Source organism: Phlebotomus argentipes, unplaced genomic scaffold (genome assembly GCF_947086385.1).
Source record: "Phlebotomus argentipes unplaced genomic scaffold, Phlebotomus argentipes genome assembly contig_15, whole genome shotgun sequence".
NCBI lineage: Eukaryota > Metazoa > Arthropoda > Insecta > Diptera > Psychodidae > Phlebotomus > Phlebotomus argentipes.
Genome location: NW_026776181.1, coordinates 9,194,409 through 9,219,005, shown reverse-complemented (window position 1 = coordinate 9,219,005; position 24,597 = coordinate 9,194,409). Strand labels below are relative to the sequence as shown.

The 24,597-nt window shown below is 44.7% G+C and overlaps 10 protein-coding genes across 13 annotated transcripts; 5 read left to right on the top strand and 5 right to left on the bottom strand.

The window, feature by feature from the left end:
- Positions 1–53: 53 nt before the first annotated feature.
- Positions 54–2,901, top strand: LOC132263326 (RNA-binding protein 42). Its single transcript, XM_059763034.1, has 3 exons — positions 54–184; positions 242–963; positions 2,746–2,901. Exons 1-3 carry the CDS (start codon positions 144–146, stop codon positions 2,865–2,867), a joined length of 885 nt encoding a protein of 294 aa, XP_059619017.1. The 5' UTR covers positions 54–143; the 3' UTR covers positions 2,868–2,901.
- On the bottom strand, positions 973–2,712 carry LOC132263327 (uncharacterized). Its single transcript, XM_059763035.1, has 2 exons — positions 1,553–2,712; positions 973–1,386 (listed from the first exon to the last, which is right to left on the bottom strand). Exon 2 carries the CDS (start codon positions 1,384–1,386, stop codon positions 1,009–1,011), a length of 378 nt encoding a protein of 125 aa, XP_059619018.1. The 5' UTR covers positions 1,553–2,712; the 3' UTR covers positions 973–1,008.
- On the bottom strand, positions 2,886–5,844 carry LOC132263322 (ribonucleoside-diphosphate reductase large subunit). Its single transcript, XM_059763028.1, has 4 exons — positions 5,697–5,844; positions 5,523–5,611; positions 4,869–5,448; positions 2,886–4,729 (listed from the first exon to the last, which is right to left on the bottom strand). The coding sequence occupies exons 1-4, from the start codon at positions 5,731–5,733 to the stop codon at positions 3,030–3,032; spliced, it is 2,406 nt and encodes an 801-aa protein (XP_059619011.1). The 5' UTR covers positions 5,734–5,844; the 3' UTR covers positions 2,886–3,029.
- Positions 5,845–5,886: 42 nt separating this feature from the next.
- On the top strand, positions 5,887–9,823 carry LOC132263325 (UDP-N-acetylglucosamine--dolichyl-phosphate N-acetylglucosaminephosphotransferase). The gene is made up of 3 exons (XM_059763033.1): positions 5,887–6,147; positions 6,209–6,781; positions 9,332–9,823. The coding sequence occupies exons 1-3, from the start codon at positions 6,005–6,007 to the stop codon at positions 9,813–9,815; spliced, it is 1,200 nt and encodes a 399-aa protein (XP_059619016.1). The 5' UTR covers positions 5,887–6,004; the 3' UTR covers positions 9,816–9,823.
- On the bottom strand, positions 6,799–9,201 carry LOC132263324 (beta-1,4-mannosyl-glycoprotein 4-beta-N-acetylglucosaminyltransferase). Its single transcript, XM_059763032.1, has one exon. The coding sequence runs from the start codon at positions 8,699–8,701 to the stop codon at positions 7,382–7,384; it is 1,320 nt and encodes a 439-aa protein (XP_059619015.1). The 5' UTR covers positions 8,702–9,201; the 3' UTR covers positions 6,799–7,381.
- Positions 9,818–12,560, bottom strand: LOC132263323 (threonine--tRNA ligase 1, cytoplasmic). Of its 2 annotated transcripts, none has more exons than XM_059763029.1 (4): positions 12,300–12,560; positions 10,999–12,164; positions 10,766–10,943; positions 9,818–10,702 (listed from the first exon to the last, which is right to left on the bottom strand). In XM_059763029.1, exons 1-4 carry the CDS (start codon positions 12,378–12,380, stop codon positions 9,965–9,967), a joined length of 2,163 nt encoding a protein of 720 aa, XP_059619012.1. In that variant the 5' UTR covers positions 12,381–12,560; the 3' UTR covers positions 9,818–9,964. The 2 variants fall into 2 exon arrangements, with proteins under 2 accessions (XP_059619012.1, XP_059619013.1); XM_059763030.1 differs by having other exon boundaries at positions 12,428–12,560.
- An 84-nt stretch (positions 12,561–12,644) lies between these two features.
- Positions 12,645–14,210, top strand: LOC132263057 (oocyte zinc finger protein XlCOF6.1-like). Of its 2 annotated transcripts, none has more exons than XM_059762625.1 (3): positions 12,645–12,836; positions 12,899–13,360; positions 13,416–14,210. In XM_059762625.1, exons 1-3 carry the CDS (start codon positions 12,696–12,698, stop codon positions 14,178–14,180), a joined length of 1,368 nt encoding a protein of 455 aa, XP_059618608.1. In that variant the 5' UTR covers positions 12,645–12,695; the 3' UTR covers positions 14,181–14,210. The 2 variants fall into 2 exon arrangements, with proteins under 2 accessions (XP_059618608.1, XP_059618609.1); XM_059762626.1 differs by having other exon boundaries at positions 12,649–12,707.
- Positions 14,062–15,327, bottom strand: LOC132263059 (DNA-directed RNA polymerases I and III subunit RPAC1). Its single transcript, XM_059762628.1, has 2 exons — positions 15,106–15,327; positions 14,062–15,044 (listed from the first exon to the last, which is right to left on the bottom strand). The coding sequence occupies exons 1-2, from the start codon at positions 15,234–15,236 to the stop codon at positions 14,183–14,185; spliced, it is 993 nt and encodes a 330-aa protein (XP_059618611.1). The 5' UTR covers positions 15,237–15,327; the 3' UTR covers positions 14,062–14,182.
- A 24-nt stretch (positions 15,328–15,351) lies between these two features.
- LOC132263055 (tRNA-dihydrouridine(16/17) synthase [NAD(P)(+)]-like) lies at positions 15,352–23,428 on the top strand. 2 transcript variants are annotated; one of them, XM_059762621.1, is made up of 6 exons: positions 15,352–15,523; positions 21,760–22,016; positions 22,077–22,242; positions 22,305–22,500; positions 22,558–22,806; positions 22,860–23,428. In XM_059762621.1, exons 2-6 carry the CDS (start codon positions 21,780–21,782, stop codon positions 23,386–23,388), a joined length of 1,377 nt encoding a protein of 458 aa, XP_059618604.1. In that variant the 5' UTR covers positions 15,352–15,523; positions 21,760–21,779; the 3' UTR covers positions 23,389–23,428. The 2 variants fall into 2 exon arrangements, with proteins under 2 accessions (XP_059618604.1, XP_059618602.1); XM_059762619.1 differs by lacking the exons at positions 21,760–22,016; positions 22,077–22,242; positions 22,305–22,500; positions 22,558–22,806; positions 22,860–23,428 and adding exons at positions 17,793–18,615; positions 18,685–21,639 and having other exon boundaries at positions 15,456–15,523.
- A 75-nt stretch (positions 23,429–23,503) lies between these two features.
- On the top strand, positions 23,504–24,543 carry LOC132263062 (ribonuclease P protein subunit p30). The gene is made up of 3 exons (XM_059762630.1): positions 23,504–23,649; positions 23,705–23,898; positions 23,964–24,543. The coding sequence occupies exons 1-3, from the start codon at positions 23,559–23,561 to the stop codon at positions 24,525–24,527; spliced, it is 849 nt and encodes a 282-aa protein (XP_059618613.1). The 5' UTR covers positions 23,504–23,558; the 3' UTR covers positions 24,528–24,543.
- Positions 24,544–24,597: the final 54 nt, after the last annotated feature.

Here is a 24,597-nt window from a genome sequence, read left to right as displayed (position 1 = left end):
TTGAATCAGCTGAGTGGAAAAAGCGCGCGGTGCATTTTCTAGCACTTCTGGTACTGCAATAAAGGGGAAACGTCACAACAAAAACAACCTCTCTGGCGATCGTGCAAACGTTTAGGTGGAAATTGTAGGAAAATCTTGTGAAAATGGGTGAAAAGAGGAAAAATATGGAAGATGAAATGTCGAGGTAGATTTCCATAATGACTGTCACTAGAAAAAGTTATGAGATTTTCCATTTTTGCAGATTTGAGGCGGAAATCGCGACCCCTCCGGTGAACATGTTCATCCCAAGCCAGGTGAAGCAACCCATCATAGCGTCCAACACGTACAGCCAAGTTCAGCAGAAGCTGTCTAGTGTCCCACCGCCTCCCATGCCACCGATGATCATTCCCCCATTCACACCGCCCGTGGTGGCGCAGCCTCAGCAAATTGAAAAGTCTTACTCAACAGAGCCCACGCCTGTGGTTCTGAGTAGCGCCCCCAAACTCTACACAAATAGACCGTCTCCGAGTGTCTCGGCACCTGCCCAGCCCTCTGTCATGGACATATCTTCGCTGCAGTTCGAGGTGACGAACAAACTGAAGAAGCTGAAAGGGGAAAAGCCATCCGGACCGAATCCCATCGCCGAGGCTGCTATTCAGGCGGCGAAGGCCTCGTCAGCACTCCAGAGCTTCGGCCATGAGGATCGCAAAGGCAAGAAGAATAGGAAAACCATCCGAATGGCGGGTGGTCAGATGTGGGAGGATCCATCGCTGGCGGACTGGCCAGACGATGACTTCAGGATCTTCTGTGGAGACTTGGGCAATGACGTGAACGATGAACTCCTGACGAGAACGTTCAACAAGTATCCGTCCTTCCAGAAAGCCAAAGTGCTGCGAGACAAGCGCACGGGCAAGAGCAAGGGATTCGGCTTCATCAGCTTCAAAGAACCTCAAGACTTCATCCGTGCAATGAAGGAAATGGATGGTGAGACCTTTATTTCTTACCATAATATCTCTAAAAATCACCTCATTAGCCGAGCGGTCCCCAGCCATAGGAGACAAATAGGTGGGGAATAGTGTGATTTTTTCGGGACTGATTGGTCTTGCGATGAGTGGTCTCCTCATTGGCGAAGGGTGTGTGATCAGGCTTCCCGAGGTATCCGGAAATGAGGGTCAACTGCTTGGGATTGCTGATCCGCGGCGTGTTCATGCCCTTGTGCTGGATCTGCTGCGTCTGGGTGTAGCGATTGAGATAGAACATAGGGTAGGGCATCCCTGAAGCGCCCCATCCGCGCGACATGAAGAGATCCTTCTTGGCAATGGTCACGTCCATATTGGGAACGTACTCAGCGTCAGACCACGCGACAATGCCCGTGATTACAGCAAAGCCAAAGAGTATTTTCATCATCTGAAAAGTTATCGGTGCTGTTTTGTAAACATTGTGGACTAAAAATAATTTTTTAGGATGGATTTATGACGAAAATAACTTTTATGGGAATTTCGAATATTCCAGTGAAAACACTGTGATTTTAATTAAGTCATTATTATATATTTTTGTGGGAGTACAAACTCACTTTATCACGGTTTTTTCCCTACTTCTTCCCTCTCTTTTCGTTAACTTGGTAAACAACTTTTGCGCTCACTCTGATAGGGAGTGTAATTGATGATTTCACTATGAGGACGTCTGCACAGCTTGAGCGTCAAAATACGAATGAATCGCTGGAGAGGACGGTGTAAAGTGTTGATGCTCAAACTGCCAAGTCCTGTGAGAATTTATCTGTGATTGTACGACAATATGTGGTGTCTCTTCGGGAGGACAGAGAGAGATTTCCCTGAGATGACTCAAGAGAGTTACGAGAGGATGACCATTCATTATAACTTCTCTTTTGAATAACACCTACGGTTGTGCCTCTCCGTGAAAGAGTTCACGATGATGCATGTGGGATTTTCTGCTCATTTTTTATTCCCCACAGAAACGTCCGGATCCCGAGGAGCGTTTTTGCCAGTAATTTAGCTAATAGTCAAGTGTTGGAAGTTGCTCCTTTGAACGTGATTCTCAATGACTTTGAAAGTCCTCGCGAAGCCATAAAGCGATACGAACATTTTAATTGATGAACAGCAAGAGCGCAATGCTCTGTTAATGAACAATTTTCCCGTACAGAGCAAATATGTAATATCAATTGTAATTTGAGTTCTTTGAGTGTTTCACCCACAAAGGAGAGCAGGTAATTTGCAAAATTGCATGATTGCCGCTCGTATGAGACTCAACAGTGGCGTAGTGGAAAAGAGGATGATTTTCCGGTTTATTGTTACCCTTTTTGGTGCTTGAGTTAACTTAGTGTTTGTCTATACTCAAAATAGACTTCGCTACGCCACTGACAATGGATTAATGAAGAATTCAACATACGTGGAAATACGAATAAATGGCACTTAAACAAGGCTTCATTAAGCCACGAATTTGCTTCTGGGAATCTCTATTCAGGGAATATTTGGGAGATGATTCCAGAAAAATGCCTCTCATATTGAGCGCCTTTGAAAAGGAAGACCCTTTCATTGAGAGAGAATGATTAGGGAAAGCGCCATTCACAGCACCGTCGAACGTCGCGTGGCATTTTGGCGGAGGGAAAAATTAATTTAAGAAATTCCTTGTCTAGCATTGGCATTGCGATGGGGCTCACGTATGAAAGCAGCCGAAAATGAGCCTATTCAGTATTCATCATCTCCTAATCATTGAGTCTTCACTTCATATTTGCCGTAATTTTTGCAGGGCGCTACGTGGGAAGTCGGCCGATAAAGCTGCGAAAGAGCACATGGAAATCGAGGAGTGTGGATGCGGTGAAGAAGAAGGAGCAGGAGAAGAAGATGCTGCAGCAGCTCTTCAAGATGTAGACTTTATTCAAATACACAAATTACATAAATTCAATCGTGACTCTTTCATTTGTTAGTGTAAAAATGTGCAATTTTGAGGATCTTGATTGATATCGTAAGATGAGGAGTGTTAGTTGAATTTCGCTAAGGAAGTTTTTCTGCGTGAACTGAGAAGCGCGCTTCTTAAGATCCACAGGAAAGGCAAGCCTCCTTGTTGTCCAGGGAGCACAGCATGTCTGCGCGTTCTTCACCATTCACTTTGTCCTCTCCGTTAGTGTTGACTTCCTCCTTAAGCTTCGTTTTGTCCACTGTGAATTGGATCGCATTGGCCGCCGGTTTCGTGCGCAAGTAGTACATGCCCGTCTTCAGGCCCTGCTTCCAAGCGTAGAAGTGAATGGACGTGAGCTTGCCGTAGTTTGGCTCCGCGACGTAAATGTTGAACGACTGACTCTGGTCGATGAAGGCTCCGCGGTCAGCTGCCATTTCAATTGTCGTCTTCACCTTGATCTCCCACACGGTCTTATACAATTCGCGGATGTCCTCGGGAATTTCTTTGATGTTCTGCACAGAACCGTTGCTGGCGATCAGCTTGTTTTTCATGTCATTACTCCAGAGGCCTAGATTCGTGAGATCCTTCAACAAGTGGCTGTTGACGACCTGGAACTCCCCAGATAAGACTCGGCGGTTGTACATGTTGGACGTGTAGGGCTCGAAGGATTCGTTGTTGCCCAGAATTTGGGCTGTGGAAGCTGTGGGCATAGGCGCCACCAGGAGAGAATTCCTGACGCCGTATTGAGCTATCTTCGCCTTCAGTTCGTCCCAATTCCACAAGTCCGTTGGCTTCTTGCCCCACATCTCATACTGCAGAATTCCCTTGCTCACGGGACTCCCGCCATTCGCGCGATAGGTCTCATAGGGACCGTGCTTCTCCGCCAACTCGCAACTCGCCTCGAGGGCGCCATAGTAAATCGTCTCGAAGATCTGCTGGTTGAGCTTCTTCGCATCGTCGCTGTCGTAAGGCAGTCGCATGAGGATGAAGGCATCCGCCAGTCCCTGCACACCAATTCCAATGGGTCTGTGCCGGAAATTTGAGCGCTTGGCTTCCGGCACAGGATAGTAATTGATATCGATCACTTTATTCAGGTTGCGCGTGACTGTCTTAGTGACTGACTTCAGCTTCTCAAAGTCATAGCTCTTGTCCGCCTTCACGAACATGTTGAGAGCAATTGACGCCAGATTGCACACTGCAATCTCATCCTTTGACGAGTACTCAACGATCTCCGTGCAGAGGTTGCTGCAGCGAATCGTACCGATGTTCTGCTGATTGCTCTTCCGATTGCAAGCATCCTTGTACAGCATGTACGGCGTTCCCGTCTCCACTTGGCTCTGTATAATCGCAAACCAGAGATCCCGAGCAGGCACTTTGCGCAAATATTTGCCCTCCCTCTCGTACTGCGTGTACAACTTGTTGAACTCCTCACCCCAGCAATCAAATAGTCCGGGACACATGTTGGGACACATGAGGCACCACTCCTTATCCTCAGACACGCGCTCCATGAACAAGTCCGGAATCCAGAGCGCATAGAAGAGGTCCCGTGCGCGTGCCTTCTCCTTGCCCGTGTTCTTCTTCAGGTCCAAGAATTCGAAGATGTCTCCATGCCAGGGCTCCAGGTAGATGGCAAAAGCGCCCGGCCGCTTGTTTCCTCCCTGATCCACATAGCAGGCCGTCGTGTTGTAGACTCGGAGCATCGGCACCAGACCATTCGATGTGCCATTGGTTCCAGCAATGTGGCTGCCACGAGCTCGGATGCAGTGGGTGTTGACGCCAATCCCGCCAGCAGCCTTCGAAATCAAGGCGCACTGTTTCAAAGTGTCGTAGATTCCTGCAGAGGAAATACTAGCATAAGCAACATTCTAGAGTACAATATTAGTGGGCGGGGCATCTAAATAGGCGTGGCTTTATAGTGTTTGTCTTCTGAGCTTTCGTTTGCAAGAAAATAAAATCACTGGCCAAATTCATACCATCAATACTGTCGTCGGACATTGAAAGGAGGAAGCAGGAGGACAGCTGAGGCACTGGCGTGGCAGCGGCGAAGAGAGTCGGCGAGGCGTGGGTGAAGTACCTCTGCGACAAGAGATCGTACGTTTCAATAGCTGCCTCGATGTCCTCTCCGTGAATCCCCACAGACACTCTCATCAGCATGTGTTGCGGCCTCTCCACGATCTTCTTTCCGATCTTCATCAAGTACGATCTCTCGAGGGTCTTGAAGCCGAAGTAACTGTAGCCATAATCCCGGTCATGGACGATCGCCGAGTTGAGCCTCTCTGCATTGGCCATGATGATGTTGTAGTGCTTCTCTGAGATCTTGGGCGACACTTTGCCGGTGGTTTCATTGATGGCCCCGTACAGATCAGTCATGACATCGGAAAAGAGCTTCTTCGTCTCCTTTTGCAAATTCGAGACAACCAGACGAGCCGCAAGGATTGCAAAGTCCGCATGATCCGTCGTCATTGTCGCCGCAATTTCAGCTGCCAGGTTGTCCAGTTCTGGAGTGGTGACACCCGAGTAGAGTCCCTTCTTCACCCTCTCCGTGATGGCCGGCTGCACAACAAAGGGAGAATTCGGAGAATTAGTCATACAAGAGGTTATGTAGAGTCTCCAATTGTGATTCTTACAGGATTCACGAAATTCATATTCAATCCATAGCAGAGCTTATTTATCCGGGATGTTATCTTATCGCAGTTCATGCCTTCCTTGCGACCGTCTGTAAACAAAGCAGGAGGTCATCATTCTCTCGCAGCGGAGCCCCACATGTTTTTCACCTATTTTCATCTTTCTCGCGATCTTACCTCTCTTGATAACATAATTATCGCTTGTCTCACGCATCTTTCAACACTTTACAATTATTCACAGACTTCTAATATGTGTATTTTTAGGTAAAAATCGTGTAAAACTTATCCAACATGCACAATTTGTCAAAGTAGAAGACGCTTTGTGTTCCCGCTCTTTTAGCGCAAAAATTCCCTTTTCTCTGCACTTCCTGATTGCAATGTTGGTGGCCCTGTGAATCTCCGCTGCATGCAAAGTGCTAGAAAACAGAGTGATGTGTTGACAGTTCAAATAGTGGCCGCCGAGTGTTTTGTTGTTCCTGGCCAAAATGTTTCTCCCTCTCGCAATAAATATCTTCCTTTCAGCAACTGCATTTGTTGTAACAAATCGTTTGATACCAAAGCTTAGAGATATGTTCATAAAGGCGAATGTCTTCGGAATAGACATGAGCAAGAAGGACAAAACCAAGATGTAAGGTTATGACAAGAGGAGTGCAATTTCCAGCAAACTAATGAAATCTTCTCGCTTTCAGCCCAGAATCTATTGGAGTTGTGACAGCATCAGTTTACCTCGTAGTATCCTTCCTCTTCATCCCAATGCCTTTCACTCAACACCTACTCAGTGACTCAAAAGGCTCTCAATTTCCACATGATGAATTTGTGGAGCTCATCTCTGCCCTACTCTCGATTTGCTGCATGATTCTGCTGGGATTCGCTGATGATGTGCTGGATTTGAGATGGAGGATAAAGCTGCTATTGCCCACGATAGCATCCTTGCCGCTTCTCATGGTTTACTACGTGAATTTCAACTCAACCACGGTGATAATGCCGGTGTTCGTGCGGCAACTCGTGGGACACTCCCTGAACATTGGATTCCTCTACTACATCTACATGGGGATGTTGGCTGTGTTCTGCACGAATGCCATCAACATCCTGGCGGGGATAAACGGCCTGGAAGTGGGACAATCACTGGTGATAGCGATCTCAATCGTCCTCTTCAATTGTGTGGAGATCTTCATGGGCAGAGCCGAGCAGTGCCACTCCTTCTCCCTTTACATGCTTCTGCCCTACATCGGCACGACCTACGCGCTCTGGCTGCACAACAAGTGAGTAGCAATCCGAGTCATTTTACCGTGGTTGTTTTTATTTGGAAGAATATCGTTATGGTACAACTCACTTTTACAAAAAGGATATTCACGTAAAATATTCTCCTATGATTCCACTTCATCAGTTATAAGGTCTAGTTATGATAATGATAAACGAAAAATTTACTCTTTACACTAATATAACGACAGTCTTGATTGATCGTTCTTCATTCTGCGAAATAAGGCATCAATACACAATGATTTTACAAAAAGGATTTACATATTTAAAATCTCATGCTTGTCTCTTATTACATAAATTGTCTCTAGAACCTGTATATTGACTTGTGCTCTTCTGACTTTCCCATACAATGTTGATAAGTGCTATCAGTTTCAATCTTACATGTCACCCTTTTTTCTTGATCTCCCCCAAACTCCCTCTCTCACTCTCTCTCTCTCTGGACTATCACAGTTTCATTACTGACTGTTTCTGACGTCTCTTCACCGCGAAGCGCGAGCATTTGCATTTGAATAATTATCATTTTGGCCGAGTATTCTTAACTTACTCTACGCGCAGGCATTGATTAACTCTATAAATTCTAAGCATGATAATGCCCAATGTCTCTACAAATACTCATCGTCACTGTCGTCCTCCCAGTGGGCGTAGATATTGGTGAGGATGTTGTCGAAGTTCCAGCTGTTCTGCTCCACGTACAAGGGCGTGTAGTATTTCTCAGCGAAGCGCTGCACCTTGTTCAGCTGCATCTTGCCATCCACAAACAGTCCTTTGGTGATGAGACTCTGCACGTAGGCCACATCGATGATTTTGCGGCTGTTGCCATCGAAGGTAAAGTGTTCATGCTGGAATTCATACTCAAGGCGCTTCACGATGTCGATGGGTTGAGCGCAGAACTTGCAGAGCCAACCTCCATAGTGATTCAGGTCGCCCACGATCATAGCTGGCTTCTCCTGGCCCAGGACGCGATTGAGGGTGTCTCTGGAATGGTCTTGAAAGACGCTGTGATAGCACGCGAATCCTCCGAGAACTGTGCTGTCCGGATGCTGCCAGAAGAAGCCGTAGACGTTGTACTTGAGGCGGAATCGCACGGGCTGCGGCCAATTCTCGTACCACTTGAAGTAGTTGATGGCCTTTCGGTTGAACACCCCGTCCAAAGGACTGTAAATGATCACATCGTCATCCCGCAGAGCGACGCTCTTCGGCAGATTCTCGTACATGTCGGCTGGGGTACATTCTCGGTGGTGCTGCAGGAGGATGCGATTACGGTGGGCGCTGAAGAGAGATGAGTGCTTGTATGTCATCTTCTCCATGAGATCACACACGACAAACAACTCCACGATATCAATCAGGTCCAGTATCTGGATCTCCAGCATTTGCTGGCCAGCTGAGGTGGTTTGGATGAAGTAAATCAGGCGATGTCTCACGGTGTGTGAAAGGGAGAAGTTGAGGGGAATTTTACCGGCCACAAAGGCTCTCCAAATCACCTCTGGCTGTCCACAATCCGGTCCGTGCCACTCCGCACGGCATCGGCACTTCACGTCCTCGGTGTCGTTAAAGTCCACCTCCACTGAGCCATCGCTGTCCGTCACTGTGCCCTCGCGAAAGCACGTCAGCGGCTGCCTTCTCACGACGCTCCTGTACGGTGTCTCAGCAAAAGTTCTGGTGAAATTTCCCAGCTGCTGCAGAACAACATCCTGATTGACTTGACTTGGCCTGCGAGTCTTTCTGTCGTACTTGCTGATGAACTTGATGCCAGTGTCGAGGGATGTCTCGCGTGGAGGCCCAGAAATGATGCTGAAGTGTAGAATGGCGGCAATGAGGAAGAGTTGCAGTATGAAGAGCGTCCAGAGGAATAGGCGAGAATCAATCTTGAGCATCACTGGAATTCTCTCTCTGGTGAATTCGTCGGATTTCTCAACACACATCGCACCACATTGATATAGTCTGTTGGGCGGCAGGAAACATTTTGCCCATTTACCCTGTTAATGCATTGAATTTCCAATTAAACCACAATCACTCCTAATTGTTCCGTATCCGGGACGTGTCTGTGGGCAGTCTTTTCGTCAGCAGGCGATTCTAATTGGTAGATTTTTCACGCTAAATCACCGAAAAGATAAATAAAGTCAACTGAGAAAATGTCAAAATTGTCAGAGGGTTGTTGTTCTAACATCGCGGAGATGATTCATAAGTGACCCGACCCCTTAGCGCGATACAGGACGCGCAGTGAAAGAATTCTCATGGGGAATGAAAATAGGCGTGGTCAAGATACTTGTAAGACAAGATATTAGAAAATTCGTGAGATTTACATAAATTGATTCAGAATTTGACTTGAGAATGAAGAAAAAAAAAAGAATTTTTAAGGGTTTTTGTTATAATTTAAATCCATTAAATATGTTTGTAAATATAGTAAAATTTTTATTAAGATTAGTAACAAATCTAAAATTTAAAATTAAATTGACCAACTTTGGTATTTTTAACAGCATTCTCTTAAGGAACTTCGAGCTTCTTAACACGCATACGCAATTTAAGCATGTTTTCTATCATTTTCTCTGCAGATATCCATCAAAAGTATTTGTGGGCGACACTTTTTGCTACTTTTCCGGCATGACGTTCGCCGTGGTGGCAATTTTGGGGCACTTCAGCAAAACCGTGCTGCTGTTCTTCATTCCTCAAGTCGTGAACTTTCTCTACTCTGTGCCTCAATTGTTCCACTTCATCCCCTGCCCAAGGCATCGGCTGCCAAAATATAATCCATCGACGGACAAGCTTGAGTTGAGTCAGACGACATTTCGCTACAGTGAACTTCATCCGCTCGGGAAACTGGCCGTGAGCATCTTCAAACACCTTCGACTGATCAAATGGGAGGAGAAAGACTCAATAGTGACGACAAATAATTTCACGCTGATCAACTTTGTCATCCTGAAGTTCGGATCGATGCGCGAAGACAGAGTGACGTGGATTCTGCTGGGAATTCAATGTGTCTGCACAGGTGTTGCCTTCACTATACGTTACCCACTGGCGGGCTACTTTTACAACTAATAAAGGCCTTTAAAGTGAGTTTATTGTGGATTTTAATAATTGTATAGCAAAGCCAGGAGTTTGAAAGATTTCTTCGTACATGTCATAAATATAAGAATACGGTTGAGTTGAAAATGCTACTCACTTTGCCAGAAAACTTGGTAAGAAACTTAAAAGTTATCCTCTCCGATTATGTACTCATCCTGAATCTTTTTTAACTTCACAATGAGCTCCTCAACGCCCAATTCTCCGTGCACTTTGTTGTCTCGTGTGCGAATGTTCACAGTGTTTGACGATTTCTCCTTCTCTCCAACAACCAAGATGAAATTGAACTGAGCAAGCTGGGCGTTGCGAATCTTCTTGTTCATCGTGTCACCATCGTCGAGATCACTCTCAGCCATGAAGCCCACTTCGTACAGTCGCTTCCGGACGCTGTCAGCGTAGTCGTTGAAGGGCGGTCCGACGGGAACCACCATCACTTGCCGTGGTGACAGCCAGAACGGCCACTTTCCAGCGTAGTTCTCCGTGAGGATGGCAATCATTCGCTCCACAGATCCCAGGATGGCGCGATGGATCATCACTGGTCGCTTCGTCTCTCCTGAAGCTGACACAAACGACAAATTGAATCGAATTGGAAGCTGGAAGTCCAACTGGATCGTGCCGCATTGGAACGGTCGCTTGAGGGCGTCGTGAATGGTAATATCGATCTTGGGTCCATAGAAAGCGCCATCGCCAGCATTGATCTTCCATGGAGCTCCAAACTTATTTAAAGCCTCTTCCAGGGATTTCTCCGCCTCGTTCCACATCTCAAGATCACCCAAGAACTTCTCAGGTCTGGTGGACAGCACGAGATTGTAGGAGAAGCCAAAGACTTTGTACACGCTGTCCAGGAAATCCAAACATCCCGTCTGAAAATGATTCAGTTGAAAGTAAAGTTTCACATGTTCATTGCTGTGAAAAATCAATTATACCATCTCATCCTTGATGTGCTCATGAGCACAGAAGATGTGAGCGTCGTCTTGCTGGAATCTCCGCACTCGAGTCAATCCAGTGAGAGCTCCGGAGAGTTCGTTTCTATGCAGCACACCGAAATCCGCCATGCGCAGTGGCAATTCCCTCCAAGATCGATTGCGGTTGTCGAACATGAGACTGCAAAGGAGAAAGTGATCAAACAAGAACCTTCAGTTGAGTCAAGCATCCTTACCAATGTCCTGGACAATTCATGGGCTTCAGCGCGAACTTTTCCTTCTCCACATCGAATGAGAACATGTTCTCGGCATAGTGTTGCCAATGTCCCGAGACTTGCCACAACTTTGCGTTGTACATGTTGGGCGAGATCACCTCCTGAAAGCCCCGCTTTCTGTACTCCCCGCGAATGAAGCTCACCAGCGTGTTGTAAATGTGGGCACCGCGTGGCTGAAAGAAGCACGATCCGGGCGAAAGCTCGTGGAAGAAGAACAGCTCCTGCTCACGACCCAATTTCCTGTGATCTCTCTTCGCGGCCTCTTCCTGGATCTTCTCCCATTCCTTAAGTTGCTTGGGATCGGGAAACGATATCCCGTACACGCGTTGCAAAGTCTCCGCCTCACTGTTTCCCTCCCAGTAAGTCGAAGAGTTCTTCGTCACCTTCATGGCCTTTATCTTGCCCGTGTTGCGAACATGAGGCCCACGGCAGAGATCAATCAATGGGCCACAGCGATACACTGTTGTAGTGTCTGTGGTGACTTTCTCATTGAGAATCCTCATTTTGAACTCATTGTACTCAAACATCTTCAGCAGATCTTCCTTTTTCATCTCCAGACGCTCAAACGGCTGCTTCTCCTTCACAATCTGCTTTGCCAGGGTTTCCAGCACAGAGTATTCGCTGTTCGAGACACCATCGCCATCAATGAACATGTCGTAGTAGAAGCCATTCTCAATTGGAGGACCGTAGCACAGGTGTCCGCCATAGATTCTCTCCATAGCTTCGCCCAGGATGTGCGCTGAGCTGTGCCAGAACACAGCCTGAGCCTCGGGGTCATCAAACTTCAGTAGCTGTAGCTTGCAATTTTGCTCTAGCGGCCGATCCAAGTCCCAGAGCACATCGTTCACCTTCGAGATCACACAATTGTCCGCCAATCCCTTGCTTATGCCCACCGCAACGTCATAGGGAGTGGTTTGCCATGACTGTCCGCTGACAATCTTTCCATCCGGAAGGGTAATTTCAATCGCATCCTTTGGCTTTGCCGCCAATTCCTCCAAGTACTTGGCCTTCAGCGAATCCCACATGTTCAGGCGATGCTGAATGAACTCCGGAGGAGGCGTCATCTCCTTACGGGCCTTCTCCTTCCCGGAATCGGCGCCTTTCTTGTCTTTCTTCATCTTTCCAGCCTGCAAAACAGAACAACACCTATGAAAACATTGCACTCAAGTTTTTCATCTTTCACTTCTAACTGTACAAAAGTAAAGGAATAGGGCAGTAGGAATAATCTATCTCTATCACATTTTGATGGATGGAAAACAAACCAGAGAGGAAAATTGCCGTAGATGACGCAATTGAGTAAATTTTTCTCTATTGAATATCTTAGCAATTTGCAATAAACCCATTGAAAATAGCTACTCTGAAAGTGTCTATAGCGTGAAATATTTCATGCCTTTGCCTCTTTTCCCTCAGATAAACACAATTCGTCCAACTTTTTCACGTTTTCCTCACTCATCGCGTGGATTTTCCTACCAAAAGCACACCACAAATGTCCACGCGAATTAATTCACTTCGCCAATGTTGGCAGCACTGAATCGACCGGCAAGAAAAAGTGCTAGAATCATGTTTTGGCCGCGGTAATTGACCCGACGCGCGACCCTTACATATGTCAGTTTGTTATTGTTTTGATCGTATATAGGATTATTTTACATTTAAATTCTATGGATAAATTGGTAAAGAACAGCTTGAATAATCTCTGCCGAGGGTGTCTGCTGAATTTAGACACAGCTGACAGTGTTGTTTTCGCTTTGTGTGACGAATCAAGTAGTTCAGAGAAGTTTGAATGCTGCACTAATATAAAAGTGTGTAATTGTTGCAAGAAGTAATTATAATCTTATTCGTTCTTAACATTGATCTCTTCCAGATCTGTGCGAGCGATGGCTTGCCGACAAATTTGTGCATGGAGTGCATGGACAAGTGCAATTCATGGTACGACTTCAAGAAACAATGCGAAGAGTCGAACGAGATCCTGCAGAAACTTATCCACCAGCGGGAAGCGACAGAGGCTCCTCTTGAACACCTCGAGAATGCTAGCGCTTTGGTCTTCACCTTTTCCGGCAGCTCAGCAGAAATGCACGAACTGGACAGCGTGATTCTCTCTGAAATTGACTTGGGCATAAAAAAAGACATCGCAGAGGATTCTCAAGTTGCTCTGGTTGGTGAAAACTCACCGGACAATTCTAGCAACGAGGCGGACATTGAGGAGCCCAGGAGCGCAAGGAAAACGAAATCTGCCCGCAGTCAGCATCGATGTGCGAGCTGCAAGAGGAATTTCAGGAACGAGGAACGCTACGAAGCTCACATGAGAGAACACAAAGGGCTCAAGGTATTGCCAATTAGATCCTTGTAAAGGGCGTTGAGTATAATTCTTGCAATTTTAGCCAGAAGTGTGTAAGATCTGCAACAAGGAGTTTAACAACTTGAGAGCACTTCGGCGGCATCGAATAAAGCACAACGACATGAAGCAGTACTCTTGCCAGACGTGTGGGAAACAGTACAAATACGCCACATCGCTCACTCTCCACACGAAGGTGCACAAGAACATCCGGTGCTACATCTGTGATCTCTGCGGCAAATCTTTCATCCGCGCCCACGGTCTGCAGAGTCACATGCTATCGCACTCCACGGAGAAGCCCTTTTCTTGCAGCACCTGCGACAAGACCTTTAAGAACCAGGTGATGCTGAAGAACCACGAACTTCGCCATAACGGTGTGAAGAGATTCATCTGCTCAGTGTGCGGGAAGTGCTTCACCACGTCGCCTGAACTGACTACGCACACGAGGAGTCATACGGGAATCAAGCCGTTCAAGTGCACGATGTGCGAGAAGAGCTACAAGACCAAGAGCCATTTGGCTGTTCACATGAGATGCCACACAGGACTGAGACCGTATGCCTGTGATCTGTGTCCGCAGAAGTTCGCCCACAACAAGGTGCTGAAGCAACACAGATTGACGCACACGGGAGAGCGTCCGTATAGCTGTGATGTGTGCCAGAGACCCTTCCGGCAGAAGAGCACCCTCAAGGCCCACCTGAAGACTCACAAGCAAGTTGAGCAGTCGCCTACAATGGACCAATTCTCCGTGGCTTCTTACCTTGGCGATGGCCAGACCATAGAGATGTCACAAAGCGATTATATATCCATGTAGATTTACTTATCCTCAGAAATTTCATCCAGAAACAGCCGGCATTTTCTCTTCAAACACTTTACAGCCTCCACAAAGATTTCATCCGGTTTCAGCGATCCCACAGACTCCACAGAGAAGATAAAGTGATTCTGCACGCGAGACATTGTCACGGCGTCGCTGAGATGAGGATATCTGAACACGTTCCGGCTGTTGGAGTCGTAGCGGGCATTCTTCACGTAGGCCCTCTGATGATCATCGATGTCAATAACGCCCGGCGAGAAGCACTGCTTGAGGAGTCGCGCATCGCAGCCACTTACAGTGCGATTGAGCTTGATTTCAGGCAAGAGACGATAATACGCTGTGGCCACAGGCGAGAACTTTGCATGATCCTGACCAATACCCTTCACAGCCACCAATTTCAAGTCCAGCTCGTGTCCAGGACGCATCCGAGAGATGAGAATATCATCGTGAATTGGCCCAATGTCTATCTCCTTGTACAGTGACGCTTGGCGTCCCTTGGGCAGCCACTTGATCTGACTGGAATAGACGCTGGTGTTCTTAATGTAGTTCTCCGACGAGGCATCTTTGTGGCCGTCCTTTCCCTTCTTTGTGTACTTGAACTTTAGCTCAAACTCTAGCGTGTCATTCTCCGTGCCGTCTTCAGAATCATCAGTCTTATACTCAAATAGACGAGCGTCTGCACGGAGAGGAATCAATCCCAATCGATGCGCCAGCACTTCGTCCTGAATGATAGACGTGTTGTTGTAAATCATCACCTTCTCGATGGCCATTGTGGGGATTTCACTCAGCATTATCCGTCGGAAAGCGTTCACAATAGCCGGATGGATGCCAATGACATCAAATTCCATCTCCATGCTCTTGTAACTGAAAGATAAATTGCAATTTTAGAGAAAAACCACCTCCTTTCCGGCAACTCTCAACTAACCTCACAATGTTTATGCGGAGTTTCTCACGGAATTTCTCGAAATTCCACAAATCATCATCGAATCCATAGTCATTGGCGTCAGGTTCCACTTTATATTCACTCAAGTGCGCCCTCGGCTTTCCCTCAGACATTTTTATGGACAATTTTGGGCGTAAATGTGCAGAAAAACGAGGAACTTATACAGCGTGCCCGGGTCACCAAAACAACGTGACGTCATTCTGTCATCCAAAGAAGACACGTGCGAGTGTTAAAAGACGAGGAGACGGTGTTTCTTTTTAGCAGAACAGACGATTTTAGTGCGTTTTTATCAACTCTTTTATATTGTACAGTGAAAAGAAGGTATAGTGTCTGATATAGAATAGGAAAAACAGGAAAAAAGTGGTGATTAGTGCTGAAATCATTAAGTATAAAAAACAAGGTTAGTTTGTATTGTTTTCATAATTTTTTGTCCTATTGTGATGAAAGAGTTTTGAGGATCCTTTGGTGGATACTTTTATAAAAAGCTATTCAAAAATCATATTACAACATGTCCAGAAAATATTTATAGATATTTTCATTATTGTATGATCGAAAGGAAAATCTTTCCTTATCAGTTAGATTTCATAGGGAAAAGCTGGGACAATTCCGAACATCGTGGATTTTATTATAATGATCATTAGCTGCTGAATAATCAGTCTTGATCATTGACTATATTAGGTATTGCTTGTTTCTTAAAATTTTAACAATTCTTTTATCTGTGCGTTTTGTTTCCGGTTCTATTTCATGTTGATCATCCAAATTTCATGTCCTTATAACAGAAACAGAATTTGTGAAACCATCAATCGGAGAAAAAAAATTAAACGTTTTACTTCAGTAATGTAATTATTTTCCGTGCATCTGCCCTCAGACAACTCATTACTTTTTCCTGGAACAAAATGCAGCAGTAAAATTCTGTCACGCCACTCTTCAATTTCTTAATTGGTGGTAAGAGAGCATCAATACTCATGGCCGCGTAAATGAAAATAATAAAATACCAATAAGTTAGAAAGTGTGATGGAATGAATTATAAAGCATTTTTCTTTGCTCTTATTATTGCTTTGTGGCATCATCGTAAAATGAACCATTATTGAGATCAATTATTTGCTCTATAGATTGCAAAGATAAATGCTGTGGCATAAGACTTCTTAAGTAATTAAAAAAAGCGAAAAAGGTTCAAAGGCAGTAATTCATGATATGACGAAAGTAGACAAAGTTTTATGAAATTTCTCATCAAATCATGAGATGAATATTCCTCAAGGTGTTTTATAAAGTTAAGTGGAAAAATTGAATTGAAACTTTTTTCAACAACTTTCCGAATTACTTTCTGTGAGATAATCTCGCTCACATAGGAATTTCCAATTACCATCCCTATTATTTCATCTTCGCCATGTCACGTTGAAGGTTTTGAAGATGAATATTAATTGACTGGTGGAAAATTTTGGTGTTTGCTATTCTTAGCATGAAGTACGAAAAGGAAATACTGGGGTTGAACACTATCAAAATATCTTTTTATTAGGCTAAAACTAATGGCCTAAATTTCCTTAATTCATCTATTATTAGCCCATGTTTTTGGGGGTAAACGTTGCTGTCCATACGCGTAGTGAGGAATAAAAATCTAACACGAGCCTTCAAGAGCGCCCCACCTGAGCAATGGCTACAATAGCATAACGAGAGGTGTGTGCTGCTCCTTGATTGAGGAGAAAATGAAAAGCCATACATACACTATCACCATCATACGTAGAAGAGCTCCGCCTTAAATCGATATGGCGCAGAACTCCTGAGCGACGTCATCAATGGGTGAAAATCGATTGTGGGGTGAACAAAAGGAGAGAAAATGTATTTATGATTAGACATTTATTGTCTAATTAAATCATGGTGTTAAGGGATGGATAAAAAAGTTGACAAAAAGAACGTCTCGTTGGCATTTAAACTGCCTCTCTCAATTTCCCACCCCACATTTCTCAGGTTCTCCCCGGTTAAGCACACTCCCTGTGTGCACGTTTTGTACTAAAGAGAACCAGCGATGGAGAGAAAGAGAGTCAATGTCACACTTTGTAATTTTCTATGCGAGTCTATATTCCCGAGTGCTCTTGCTGAGTTAGTAGGTGTTCAACTGTGTGAAAATTCAGACGTTCCTTCCTCACTGCAAGCGCTCATTTTCACAATTTAGATAGATAAGAATTTAAAGTCACAATAGAGGTGTGCTTTTTCTAATCCGCATGTAGATCTGAATGGGCTTGGGTGTGATTTGTTCTCTGCAGCAGATATTAGTGTAAAAGATACAGTGGATTATGGACGGGTTTTGAGAGACAGAGGAGAAAAAGACATATTTTGTGCATTACCCAATCTGTTGTGATTGCTTTTAATAAGGCCACATTGCCATTAATTGTCCATTGTGTGAAGTAATTGCATAAAGTGTTGAACAACAGGAACATTTTTTGTGTAATGTCTTTAAAATAAATGGATCGATAAACTGATATATACATGATATCCCTATGTTGAACTCTCACTATATACCGTGTGCTTTTATACCTATGAATATATTAAGTGATTGTGTGTTGCTGTTGCTACAATACTGAAATGGTTGTGATGATAGATACTTTGCATAGAAATTGATTTAAATACCTTTTCTATAAACAAGCTGTTTTCATTATTGCCTCTCTGGTAAGACAGTGATGTGAAAAAAACAACTAAAGACATGCCAATTAATGCTTACACGAATCTAAGGGATTCGAGTCCTTGACTAGAGGTGATTAATACCCCTTTTCCTCGGGGTGAGAGAGAGACGCAATAATGAGTGTGATTTGGGAAAGCCAGTGAAATAAGAGGACAATCAATGGAAAAGTGCAGGATAATTGGACGACACAATGCATGAGCTTTGGAGGACGAGGAAGGATAGAAAAGTACATAGCAGAGGCAATTCCACAGTTGTATGATATGACGTTAGATTCGAGGCGTGTTTGTCTTTCTCGTCTATTATATAATGCTCACAGAGCACCAAACCGCCCCAATTGGTCAGGAGACACCGAAGAAAGTGAAGTTTTTCAAACGGAACCCATGGTGCTCCTTCCAAGATAACTTGAATGCCTCCCACTTTCGCCGCGGCCGCCGAATTCATGGACTGCAGCTGCCACTGCACCCACTGCAACTGATTGGGTGGGTGGCTCTCACGACTTTTGGCCTGGCCACCTTCCTCGTGCTGATACCAGCCCTTAAGACATCCGCCCAGCAACCCTTGTTCGGCCTCCTCTCCGGCCTGTACGTTGTGCATGGCATATCGCACCTGGCCGCACTTCTGCTCGATCCGTCCGATCCGGAACTGAGGAAGCAGAATGTGGACCGCATAGTGCCGGAGTTTGATCGCACGAAGCACGCCCACGTAATCGAGAATGGTCGCTGCCACTTGTGCAACATTGCCACCAGTAGCTTCAGGACGAAACACTGCAGCGTGTGCAACAAGTGCGTGGGGAAGTTCGATCATCATTGTAAATGGTAAGAGGATGCAAATAAGTGATTGTTGTACACGTATATAATGTGCATTTCTCCCTTTCTCGACCTAAGGTTAAACCACTGTGTCGGCGAGAGAAATTATGTGGCCTTCCTCATGTGTGTAGTGAGTGCCGTTTGTGCAACACTGGTCATCTGGACCGCTGCTATTGCAGAAATTTGGCTGTACCACATTAAGCCGGAGTGGCTGAACATATGGAGTTGGGGTGAGGAGTCGAGCATATTCTTCAATGACACCACATCAAGTGGGAATGGTTCTCTCCTCAATGACACCGCTGCGGGACTGAATGTGTCTCATAGCAATGTGAGCGAGAGCCTGGGAGACACTGTTGATGCTATTAGCAGTGGAATTGGATTACATGACACGGTGTTCTTGGCATTTTTGGCCGTCCTGGGAATCCTAGCTGCCATCTCAGCCGGTCTCCTCCTTCATCTCTGTTTTTTCCACATTTACATCTCTTTCCTGGGTCTCACCACGTACGAGTACATTCGCAATCGTCGCCAGAACGGCAACTCTAATACACCGTCCACACTGCCGGCAGTTATAGAGGCTGATTCCACCCTGGCTGCCTCATCTGTGTACTTCTGCTCCTCCGTGGCGACTTCATCCACATCTACAGAGGCGGCGCAAATTCCTCAAGTCCTCAATAGACCACGATCCCTGCATTGCTGCGAGTCAACGCGGGAGTATGAACACCAAGTGGCGCACCATCATCGGGCGTACTACGTGTGCTCCCTGCTAAAGCAAAGCTCATCAGCTGCAATGTACGGTAACAGCAGTCAAGAGTGTGAATCCAGAACTTTTCATTGCTGCTCTCAACTAAAGAGAGTGGACCAGGAAGCCCTACCGCAGACGAATAATCAGTCAATCGTGCGCTATGCCGAGCAGTGCACCTTCTGTAGCTTCCGCATTAAAGCACCTGCAAAGACGGATGCGTTGTCGTTCCAGAGCAAGCGCTGCTGTCTCAAGTCAATTACCAAACACCACCACAGGTGGCGACGGAAGTGGAATTGCTGTTCATCCGTGCCAGACAGTCCGGACATACCTGTTGATGCTATCCGCACCGTCACATCGACAGTGCCGCCCCTTCCGCATGGCGATGAACCAAAGATGATTGATGCCCATTTGAGACACAACGAATACCACGACAAGAAAGCCTCTCTTCACAGACCGCCGAGGGTAGAGTTGAATGGGAGTGCGAATAACATTGGTGGAAAGCATACGAGATCTCGTCTTGTCCGACCGTGGCCAGTTTCTCGCTTTCGGCACATGCTGAGGACCATTGGACAGTACAGAACATCCCACTGTCGCCGCGGAAACAATGCCGTGCTGAAGCAGAACCAAATTCGTCCACTATCATCCGTCGAGCAACACAATACAACGATGCCAATACCTTCCATTCACGTCCAAACTGTTTTGCCCACTTCGGCAATTCGCTCCAATGATGACGACAGTGCAACTGATATGACTGGAATTTCCTTGCCAGCGCTGCCGCCGCCGCCGAGGCGGAAGATTCGCAACACGGCAGACCTGCAAGAACTCGCAGATACACTAGCATTTGTGCAGCATCCGAGAAATGGCAGTGGTAATCCAATTAGGCGACAAGGGCGGCGGAAAAACCTACTGCGTACACGAAGTCCCACTTTATCACCGATTCACGAGTCAGGACTCTCGAATCCCACCTCGCCGAAGCCCTGTCGTCACGCCACATGCAACAGTGACTTCTGTTCTAGCGATAGTATCACAAATATCAACGGATCCGGTGTTCACGAGAAGTGAACGCCTCTATTGCTGATAGATTGTAGAAATTATAGTGCATGGATCATCTCAAGAAATGAGGGAGAAACTAACTCTGTCACTTGCTTTTTGTATTTCTAAATATTTTGCCTGTGAGACGCAGAGTGAAGCCGATGTATATTTATCGATTAATGTGCAGCGTGCAGCAAAGTCACGACAAAATGTCTATCTCAATATTCACATCCTGAGTGGGTGGCATATTTGAAATTGTGTGTGTGGCTTGAGAATGTAAATCGCGTTCCTTTTGCTAACATTTTAATTTATAAAGAGCATTTCCTGTGAGCATGTCTTCGGGTTGTATTAATAGATTTCTCATTCTAAATTGAAAATGTATTCTTTGAATATCTTTTGTTGTGTTATTTTCCTCACAAGCGTGTGCAAATGAAATTAATAGGTTCATTGCAAAACCTCCCCTAAAGTTTTCTTCGGCGCAGCAAAGGTCAACAGTGTCTTTTTTCGGTAAAGAACATTCAACCGGCATTCCGTGGAGTTTGACTGAAAAGTTTTTGCAATTTCAAGGTTTACACACAAATACTTTAAATGCTAACTCAATTAAAATAACTAATCTGATTACTTTTCATGTTCATTGTACGATAAATTGGGTGTAAAAGTTGGCAAATTGAATAGATGGTGATAATATTTTTTTATAAAGATATTTTCAAGCAAGAAATAATTTATATATGTACCACAAGACATTCACAAAAATGATATTTTACAATGATAAACGAGAGAGGAATTGTTTATATATATACATACATAATGTATCCAAGAAATATTCATAACGATAAGTCTATAAAAATATATTAAATAAACATTAAGTCAGTTGAGAGACTTTGATCTTTATGTGAATAATAGGATTAAACAATATTGTGTAGTTAACAAGACATAACGAATGAGTTTGATATTTAAAGGTATTTTTTACTCATCACCAGGAATGAAAAAGGGAATCTCACGTGAGAAAGTATGATAATTTCTTTATGCAGCATGACATTTGTGAGATCACTCATTTGAATTAAATTTGCTTAAGTGTTTGGAAAATCATATAGAATACTCAGCATTTTGAATTCATTTACAGCTATTGTGTAGAACAGTTCATGATAATGTCCCATAATTTCTTAAGAGGATGTTTTAGAGACTATCATATTCAACCACTGTGAAAGTTTTGTGTTTCACGTTTTAAAATAAATGAAGAATAAAATCAGTTTCAAAAAGTACATTCCAATCATATCGAGAAGTCAAGTGATGAAATTGACTTTAATTTTCATTGTTTCAATCACGTAATGACATGATTTTGGTTCCACACTTCTCACCTTATCAAACTTTGGTTTCAGGAAGAACATTTTAGAGGAAAATGACTAAGGACGAACCGACTCAAGTGGACTTCTATAGAGATGTTCTGGGCTCTCCGAAATTCGTAGTTGCTCCTATGGTTGACCAGAGCGAATTGGCATGGAGAATGCTGAGCAGAAGACACGGTGCTCATCTCTGCTACACTCCCATGATTCACAGCAGTCTCTTTGTGAAGGATCCCAAATACCGCAAGGATGCCATACAAACTTGCGCTGAGGATAGGCCGCTTATTGTTCAGGTATTTTCCAATGTGCTCTGATCATTGCCATCAGTGTTATGTATTTGATATTCTTTTCAGTTTTGCGGAAATGATCCGCAGACTCTCTTGGAAGCTGGGCTGATAGTTCAGGACCTGTGTGACTGTGCGGCCGTTGACATAAACCTAGGGTGTCCTCAGGCAATCGCCAGGAAAGGGCACTACGGGGCCTTCTTGCAGGATGAATGGGATCTAATATCAGACATAGGTAAATTTACTTTCGTAGTTTGTCATCATATTGAGATGATAGTAAAGTTGTTTTCTATGTAGTTAACACCCTTAGCAAAAATTTACGGATTCCTGTGACATGCAAAATAAGAATTTTTGAGGATATCCAGAAGACTATTCTCTATGCGCAAATGCTAGAGCGATCAGGCTGTAAGCTCCTCACAGTTCACGGACGAACGAGAGAGCAGAAAGGACCCTTGACAGGATTGGCTGACTGGCGCTATGTTAAGACAATCAGGTATGCTAAAATCTCTCAAGATAAGAGTCGATTTTTAAAGGAGTTTATTCTTCCCAGAGAACATATCAAAATTCCCATTTTCTCAAATGGAAATATTCAGTGTCTTGAGGATGTGACGCGATGCTTGGAAGAGACGGGAGTTCAGGGAATCATGACAGCAGAGGGAAATTTATACAATCCGTCTGTATTTGAGAGTAAAATTCCACTGACTTGGGAGATATGCAAGGAATATCTGGACTTGGTTGAATTGTATCCGTGTCCATCGTCGTTCATTAGAGGGCATCTCTTCAAAATTCTTCACCACCTGTAAGATTCTGCAATTCGCATTTTATGATTTTACTCATCATACATTCTTTCAGATTGGCTCTGCCATCAAATGATGGGTTTCGAAGCAGAACTGCCACTGCCCAGAATATAGAGGATTTCCGACGAGTGGTGAATGAGTTGGAGGCGAAATATCTTCCTATCCATGAAGGCGTCGTTGAGTATGTTCAAGAATTGTCATCAACAGACGAACCTGAGAAGACTTTCAATATCAGCATCCCGCCTTGGCTGTGCCATTCGTACATTCGCATTCCTCCAGAGGAGCACAAGATGAAGCTGGAAGAGGCACAAAAGAGAGCAGAAGATCCCAATCGCGAGAAGAGGCTTTTCTACGATGAGGAGGGTAATCAAATATCACGGAAGAAAATGAAGAAGCTGAGAAGATTGAACAGAAAACCAGGAAGGCAGGGTAGCCAGAATGAGAGATCTTTCGATCTCTGCGCTGAGTGCACCAATCCCGTGGGCTTGAAGTGCTCATTCTCGATGTGTAAGCGGTGCTGCAAGAGCCACTGCCTTGAGAAGGACGTCAAGTGTATAGGACATAAGTTATTGAAAAACGAATAAATTATTTTTTTTTTGTAATTTAAAGGGTTTACAGCGTTTAAAGGGCCGTTTGAGAGGCGGAATGTTGGAAATGGCATGATAGTAACTCATCGAATGGCCGTCAAAACGACCAAATCCGTTATACCGAATGTCAAATTTCCACCACGCCGGTTTGTTTTTATTATTGTAAGATGGACAGAATTGGTGGATTCTGTGATTTGTGCATTCCCTACACAGAAAATCACAATGACTTGAAGGAAATAGTGGAGACACTTATAAAATGTAAGTTCCTTTAGTGAAACGCAGAATGTTTCTGTATTGATATTGTTGTTTTTAGTAGGATACAAAAATGCGGCGATTGAGCAACAATTTGATAACACCGTGTTTGAGAAGAATAAATCCACAAAGCGAGCAGGAGATGTATTTCAGCCTCCGGTGAATTTGAACTTTTTGGAACAGTTCAGGAAAGATATAAAGATATATTCACGTCTCACAATAATATACAGCGACAATTCAATATCACATCATATGGTAGGAAATCTAGTGATCTTCCTTAGTCTCTTGAGTACACGATTACTTTTGTTATTTTTTTACAGGGAACTTCTTTAAACCTCAAAAAATATGATATAATTGCTGGACTACCGAAAACAGAAGCTGGACTGCAGCATTGCTGCCAAACATTCAATGGAGACATCATTTCATTCAACACAGACGAGAAATTCATGAAGTGCTCGCGGAAATTCTACAAACTGGCCGTGCAGCGCAATGTGTTCTTTGAAATCCAGTATTCTCCGGCCATCCTGGACAGAAGCAAGCGGAGGTGCATCATCAGAAAGGCTCATGGGTACTATTCTCTGGGCAAATCAGAGAATATCATCATCTCCAGTGGAGCTACGAGTGCCTTCCAGCTGAGGGGTCCTTATGACATCGCGTGCTTGGGACTGATTTTTGGGCTGAGTGAGGAACAGTCGAAGAATTCCATGAGGAACAACTGCCGGAGTGTCCTTCTCCGGGCGTCTGGACGAAGGAATGGATGTACAGTGGTGTTGTCTAGCAAGACGACGGCTGAGGATTCCGATTCGGAGAGTTCTGGAGAAGAGATGGACGTGGAGGTTCCGTGCAAGAAGCTGAAGTATTCCTCGCGAAAGATGATTGAATAAATATTGGGCCACCCTGTGTTGTTGCATACTCTTTTCGTTGTTGGCAGAAACTTGCTCGAAAATTCTGGTG